The sequence below is a fragment of the Hibiscus syriacus genome, unplaced genomic scaffold (assembly GCF_006381635.1).
Source record: "Hibiscus syriacus cultivar Baekdansim isolate YM2019G1 unplaced genomic scaffold, ASM638163v2 tig00117002_pilon, whole genome shotgun sequence".
NCBI classification, from domain to species: Eukaryota; Viridiplantae; Streptophyta; class Magnoliopsida; order Malvales; family Malvaceae; genus Hibiscus; species Hibiscus syriacus.
Window position 1 is genome coordinate 443,906 of NW_024063518.1, and position 8,342 is coordinate 452,247.

An 8,342-nucleotide genomic window follows, 5' to 3' on the forward strand; every position below is an offset into this window, starting at 1 on the left:
TTTATCTGAGAAAAACTGAAATCAAACTACTATTAAAGTTTAATGTGGTTAAACCAAGTTACAGCTTATAAATAATTTTTCTTGCACCGACTAACTCTAGTTACCAAAAGGTTTCATATATACATGAGTGAAAGAAAGAAAAAATTAAAATTAAAATTTGGTGAAGGTTTCATATATATATTGGTGGGAAAAATGGAATGAAAATGATGATACTGATTGTAGAGATGATGATAGTAGCATCGGTCTACAATAATTGTAATTCTACGTTATATTAAAAAGTTATTTAGTAATTTTTTCTTCATAGATGAAAAAAAGAAACACAAAAGAATGGGAGAAAAATTAACGAAGAAAAAGGGGAATAGATTAAAGCATGTCGATAAGGGACCCATGACATGTCTCCTCAGTTAGACCCAAAGATGTGATTTTCATCTTTCTCTCTGCTCATGTATCCCTATTTTACCACCTTTTACTTTTTCAATTTCTAATGATCATTTCTTGCCAAAAATACCCAATAATTCATCTGGAACGAACATCAATTCTCAGTAATCATGTCGGGTGATATAGCCAGCGATTCTGCTGAAGGGTCCTCACGATCCTCCAGTAACCGCCACAATCAACCTCAGACGACGGCTCCGCTGAGCCGTTACGAGTCACAGAAACGGCGAGACTGGAATACTTTCGGGCAGTATTTGAAGAACCAGAGGCCCCCGGTTGCACTATCACAGTGCAACTGCAACCATGTTTTTGATTTCCTCAGATATCTGGATCAGTTCGGGAAGACTAAGGTTCACCTACACGGTTGCATCTTTTTCGGACAACCCGACCCGCCTGCTCCATGTACTTGTCCTCTAAGGCAAGCCTGGGGCAGCCTTGATGCACTGATTGGACGCCTCAGAGCTGCTTATGAAGAGCATGGTGGGTCACCGGAGACTAACCCTTTTGGAAACGGAACAATTCGGGTTTATTTGCGTGAAGTGAGGGACTGTCAAGCTAAGGCCAGAGGGATTCCATATAGGAAGAAGAAGAGGAGGACTCAAATTAAACCCAACGTCGATGAGCCTATGCCATCTTCCGAGCAACAGCCTTCCTCGCTAGCTGCCTAGCTAGGATCTTTGGATTCTTCGTATATATGGTATTTCTTTTGACTTCGATATATATATACATACACACACATCATTAGCTTTTCATTTTAACTTCATTTCTGTTTCTCTTTTTCACTCAAAATATAGTCAAGTCCATCTAGCGAGCTGCATTAAAAAGTGAGTAACTAAAAAGAAATACAAGATTTCTGCATAAAAAACATTTCAAGAACAAGAAAACTAGATTGCTTGAATAACTGGAAGTGGTTAGTTTATTAGAAACCACTAGTGTTATAGACCGACTCAGAACCGAAAAGAAGATAGTATTTTAAGTAATAGGATCTTCTTTCGATGGTAAAAAAACCCTAAAAGCTTTACACCCAAAACCCTAATTCTAAAACTCAGGCCTTGGAGGCCTTTTGCAGTATTGCAGAAGTGAGGTAAGTAATTTTACCTCAAAATTTTTACCCATCGATCATTTCTTACTATTGCGTGCCGTCGATTGGAGGAGAAAAATTACCCCTACCCTTCTCTCTGTCTTTTCTCTATTTCTCTCTCCCCCTATCATGCACACAAAATTAATAAATAAATATCGTACAAAAATATTTCCCAATTCTTTACTTTTCCCCTTGTTTATTTTTGGGTCTTTTTCTGTTCTGTTTGATTCTGTGCTCCCCATGAAATGAATGTCCATGTTGATATTATATATGGGAGTGCTACATTATCAACATCAATATGTTTAGTGATTTATCGTAGAAAACATGGTCAAAATTAGTTTAAATATTAATATTTGAGTGGTGGAATGGAACCAATTCATACGGACACTAGATTTTCTCTAATAGTAGATGATAGTTTAAAATAATTTATTTAACATTAGGTACGTCATCGTATCCCTTCTTTGATTGCGTCTTTATAAACTAACGATAATAGAATGCATATCAAAAGATTGTGGTAGCAAGGTATTGCCATCACGTTGCCTATAGACTTTTTAAATGATAGTATAATGCATATCAAAAGTTTGATGATTGGTGAGTAGATAGATTGTGTTTTACAAGGGATTACACTTCTCGTCAACATATATAACATATATAATCTAGTGGAACACATCATTAATTAATCTTGATCATTAAATCGATTAAATTATAAATAAAATGATAAAAGATTTATCATCAAGTTTTTAATATTTAATATAAATTCTGAATTCAATTCTTAAATAACTTCGGCTATGTCGATGGTTTAAACTTAGTCATGTAAAACACAGGCAAACCCCAAAGCAATAATCAACCTCACTAAAATCGTAAGTACCGAAGATGATAACAGATCTCTTGGCTTTCCTCTGTGTCCGGATTGTAATAGTGGTTTTGGAAACCTCATTACACTTCTGGATTTGGATGTTAATCAAGTTTTGGGTGTGGGAATATTTTAAATGGTTAAGCAGGAAAATGAACAGGGATAATAGTGGTGTTGATTGGTGTTAATAAGAAATTAAATGCCTGTGAATGCCAACTAGCTTGACCTATTGGAAGTTGAGTTGAGAGGGTAATTACACACGTGCATCAAAAGGCAAGAGCTCTAAACACTAAAAAGCTAGTTACTCCATTACCTACTCTGGGTTCAACTGATTAACTGAACCCAGTAAGGAATATCAGAGAGAATAATGTTAGTACTGCCACCTTTCTTTTCCCTGCTCTTTCTTTGCTCTGATTAGTATGGAGATTAATAAGAAACAACTTTTTTCTTAGGAAAACTAGTTTTTTTCCCCTCGTTATTGCCTTTGGAAAGAGAAGATATACGTGTATGTATATATATATATATATAGCAGACCAGAGTCCCTAGGAATTAGAGCAGATTAAATATGATGATGAGGAACCTAACAAAGGTTTTTTGGATCATTTTAGCATCTTATATGAAAAAGTGTTTGTTAAGGGACGGACCATATACTACCATTTTCTTGCTCAGTTAGAATCATTGTGCAAACCAATGAGTCATAATTATCATGTCAAGCATTATACTCCAAATACGCACAATAATTTGTTTCTTTTATATAAAACACTCATAATCATAACATAATTTTTGTTAATAATTTTTTTAGTTATCATAATCACTCATTGGATTCAGGTCTTATTCGACTTTATTAAAAGAAAATTTATGAAGAATCATCTCTCAAAAGTTATTATGTGAATTTATAAAATTTACTAGAATTAAAATATCAACATCAATAATTGTGTGTATTTTTTACATATCTATTCTAAAATTTAGATTAATATTTGTCCCCTATCTTGAAAAAGGAATGAAACGTCAATATGAAAAGATACAACCATATAATCCGAAAATGGGGTTCGAGGGAGGAGCACAATCGGTACCATATCCCTTACTTATTGCCCTATATGCATAAAGTTACAGGGTTTAGTTTACATCAAAAGATGTTTTGTGCATTTTTTTTTCAGGTACAAGGGACATGATTATAATGTTAAAACTAAGAATAAACACCACAAAAATACTATATATGATGTTAACGTTTTAGTTATATGAACTCACATAATGAATTTGAGCAGAATGACACCTCAAATTTATTTAAACAAAATATGATGAAACTCTCAACAAAATCAGATAAAAATAAATTTTAGGCATTTATTCACATAATTCTTATCAATAATTTAGAAAAGAAAAAAAAAAAAGAAAAAAAAAGAAAAAGAAATGGTGTTCCAAGTTATGATTAAAACGAATAGAGAGAAAGAAGTAGAAAATTCCCTAGTGATTGAGAAATGTAATATTTATTTATTGTAGTGATGGTATAGAAATTATATATTTTTCACATATTATTAAAAAAAAATTTGAATGAATATATTATGAGTTTCATTGATAACATATAAATTTTTACACTAATAATTAGTAATTTCATACAAAAATAAAATAAAATAAATGAAGATGAAAAGTACACATATTTTTCTTAGGAGTAAAAGTTTTTGTTGTTCTTTGAAATCTTTTGTACAATGATAAAAGATGAAAGGACAAAAAGCTGAGATTAATCGTATTGGCAATAACATTGTTTCTATTTTACAGCTGGAAATTATGGGTTTAAAAGAAACTACCTTTTTCAGGTCATAGAGTGGCTAAGATCTCCACTTTGGAGATGATCCTATGCTCCAGCCCATCGTCACTTTGCAGCTGCATTGTGGCGACAGCTACAGTACACGTTATAACTGGCGTTGCACTGTAGCTGCACTACATTTTTTTGGTAATTTTTCTGATTTTTTGTTTTTGTTATTATATGTAGAGATAGTGTTGGAGATGAATTATTGTTTTATCTTTAGAGTAGATATAGAGATATTGTATAGTAGAGATGAGGGCTAGAGATGGCCTCATTATCCTCATTGGGACAAAACTAGGATGAAACCAAGACCAAATTGCTTAATTTAGATAATGGTAAGGTCTTAGTAAATAATTAAATTAAAATGATTTGGGACTTATATTTTAAGATAATATCAAATTTTAGTTTTAAAACTCACAAAGTCTTAAAAGATACAAGTACTTATGTATAAACTTACATTTCATTTATTGCGTAAACAAACATGTAATTAAATACTTATTTACATGTACGAAATAATATACTTTAGTGGTTAAGAGATTATTATTGTAAGTCTCGAATTTGAACACAACTTCTGAGGGGATGTTTGAGTGTTCATTCTCAAATGATTGAGAGTTTTTAGGATAGAAACTACTTTGTAATTACCTCAAACTAATAAAAATACTAATTAATATTTTAATTCAAATCATAATTTGATTTCTGTAACAAATTTTATTTACTTGTAGAAGAGATTGTAACACCCTAATTCGATAAGATGAGGTCGATTGATTAAATGTCACACGAGACACTGTAGTGGCTAAGTCAAAAAAATTCTTTAAAACTTTTGTTAGACGTCATTTAAAGACCATACCATAAAATGTAAATCAACATAAATATTTAAGTTTACAAAGGAGAGCTCCCAAAATACAAATATCAAAATAATACATTCGAGTATTCAAAATAAAGTTACGACTCAAGTAAGAGGGTCTGTTAATAATACATGCCCACTAAAGAAATAGACTCAAGACATACTCTGCTGCTTCTCGGACTGTCTGGAATACGAGTCTACGCGATAAGCTCTCAGATGCTCCTCTTAAGAACCTGGGCATGAAACAAATTCTGAACACTGAGCTCATTAGCCTAGTGTTACACTAACAATTAAACCATACTAAGAGTGTTCATTAAATACTCATGCTAGCAAGTAAAAATAAAAGGGATTAAGTATATACATATATTGCACATTACACTAGGGTAGACATCATGATGTAGTTGGAAGGGTTACGACATCTCGGGACTCGCACCCTCTAACCTACCTGGGGTGAGATTCATAATTATGTATCAGAAACAACACCCAACTAACTCACCCCTCGCGTGTTCAGACTTCACACCCAAGTTAGCCATAGAAGTGTCTCGCGCACTTGATTATATATATCCAGATATTCTATATCATAAGACGATCATCATCTGCTAGAGTAACTCAACTGTCTTTTCTATTTCCCGAACATCAAATAAGACTAGTTTTATGTCATCCTAACTGATGTCGTTTCTAGCTGTAATTGAATATTATCATGGTTCTCACTTGAAATTTTATTTGGTGGAATACTGGTGTTATTTGGTCCCTCAATTCTCGCTATCAAATTCCTTGAATTTCTTATAAAAAAAATATACGACGATACCAATTTTGAGCCTCTGAATATCAATATTGACCTCTGGGTATTGATACTCACCCTGTGGTATCGATCTTGACATCTATTGGAAACTGTAAAGAAAAGACGTAATATCAATACCATTAATTAGAGTATCAATACTTATGAGTTCCAAATTTGACTTCCATGTTTTGAAAAATAATCCAGTAACGATACCCTAAAGGAGAGTATTGATACTCCACCCTTGGTATCGATACTCCTATGAGTATCAATACCAAAATTGGCTACTGAAATTTGAAATCCAGAATGATATAATAGCCCTTTTGGTCTTTCCTCTTTCATTCAACTATTAACAATACCTCTCTTCCTATCATTTGGGCTTAAACCCATCCCAAATTCATCCTTGATTTGGTCCAAGCTTTTCTACTAGTCTGGTGAGCTTATTTAAATCTTCCCGGGTTAGCCCAAAACTATTAGTCTAGAATTTGGAGTGTTACAGAGATAATACAATTACAATTTTTATTTTAAAAGAAACTCGAGCACTTTTACTTATTAAGGATAAAATAGAAGAAAAAAAGTTTTCATATCTTAAAATCCTTGAAAGATAAAGCAGTCAGAGCAAGATCATAAGCCTCTATATTATCAGTTCTTCTAATTCATCTAACTTGAATGTTCCTATGAACGATGACATAAAATTTTAAAAGTATACTTTTATATTTATGAAAATAATTATTTTTTAAAATGACATTATTGAAAGAATTGTTAAGAACCTAGCTTGAACATAGATTTCTTTAACATAAAAGATAAATAATTTTTTTCTTTAACATAAAAGATAAAATAAAATATAACTACAACTCTACTTTTCGAAAATATATATAATTCTATTTAGAATTATATAATATCATTTTGTTTATTAACCATGTACATATTTATACTAACAATATATGAATAAATCGTAATTTTAGATTCAAAAATAAATAAAATTGTAATTAAAAATATTTCACTTTTAATGAAATACAAATAATTAGTTTTTGAGTTTTACACTAAATACACATACTGTAATAGACAAGAGTTTATAAGCCTGGTAGGCCTTTGACAAGAGTATATAAGCCGAAATCATCCTCCAACACAAAGACTCTAAAATGCCTACTAATTACATAAAATAAACAAGTGTAAAAGAATTGGTGTTCTGCAGAGTGCTCTTCTTTATGCTTCGATTTCCCTTCTTATATCGAACCTTTCTTTACATCTATATATCCTTCTAAACAATCAAGAAAAGTTTATCTTTTGATTGCCAGTTAATAACCTCTTAAATCTTAGTTACAGTTGCATATACTTGGTTAAGTATAGATCGCAACTAAATTAAATAATCACAGTATTATACTTGTTCTGTGATTATTTTTTTCGTATTTCTTCTAATTTGCTTTAGTTGCTTAATACTAGTTAATTACAAGGTTTAATGATTTATGTTCCATTTCCCTGGGGACTGCTCTGTCAAGGATTAATATGTTAGAGACGGGGTCAATGACAGTAAAAGTGTCATCTTTTTTATTAACTTAAATTGGAGTTTTAAAATTTTACAATTGATATTACTTATAATATATATGACAGGAACTAACGTTTATCGTTTCTGGGTTTTGTTGGTTGGTGCAGAATGATCGGCATTCAGAACGAGCAAAATATGGCAGAGTGGAGGGAAAAGATTTAAGGGGAGAAGCCAAAGGAACGAGGTTAACTTTAGCACTACTACTATACAAGTACTGCCACTGTCTTAGAAAATCTGTGGGTCCATCGGTTTTTAGTTCCGATTATATCATCGATACTTTCGTATGTTTTATATTTCTACCATTACGTATGATCATGAAATGGACGTACAAGTAATTAATTAAGGTATTAGAAACATCAACTATCTCTTGTTTCTGTGTCTTCTTTCAAGTAAAGCAGGATTAGACCAGAACTGGGTTTTCTCTTCTGCTTCAATATTGCACTTAGCTTATTCTAAGTACTACTAATCTTTAATCTTTTCTCCCGCGATATTTGTAGTTTGACGGGGAAATAGAAACATGGAGCTTGAAGAGGTCCAATTACCATTATTGTCCTTTTATCATGTCTTTTGGGTTTAATCTATGCCTTAGCCCCTTCAAAATATAACTTCAGGCTCCTTCTTGTGCATCTTCGACGTAGCCCTTATCCTGTATTTTGACCCCTCAAATTTGGGAGGAAATTTGTCGGCTACGTAAGTATTGTATTTTTATGCAAAGTGTTCAGGGATTTAATATATAGGTTTTAAATAAATTTTTAATTAGGGACAACAAACATGTACAATTTTGTGAATTCGCATCAATCTGTTTTAATTAGGATAGGGATGAATACAAGTTTAATAGGTAGTGGGCGGGTGTACATGTAAAAAGTCATACATGTCGTGGTTAGTGGGTAGGTGATGGGTTTAAAACCTTTGTTGCTCCATCCGTCCACCCTACATCCGTCTGTCCATTAATTTCCCCACCATATAAATTTGGACCATTATGAATTTAGGTATAATTTCAAAGA

At 32.2% G+C, this 8,342-nt stretch overlaps 1 protein-coding gene across 1 annotated transcript; it reads left to right on the forward strand.

The window, feature by feature from the left end:
* The first annotated feature begins 452 nt into the window (after positions 1-452).
* On the forward strand, positions 453-7,590 carry LOC120194821 (protein LIGHT-DEPENDENT SHORT HYPOCOTYLS 10-like). Its single transcript, XM_039197009.1, has 2 exons — positions 453-1,132; positions 7,446-7,590. Exon 1 carries the CDS (start codon positions 549-551, stop codon positions 1,101-1,103), a length of 555 nt encoding a protein of 184 aa, XP_039052940.1. The 5' UTR covers positions 453-548; the 3' UTR covers positions 1,104-1,132; positions 7,446-7,590.
* Positions 7,591-8,342: the final 752 nt, after the last annotated feature.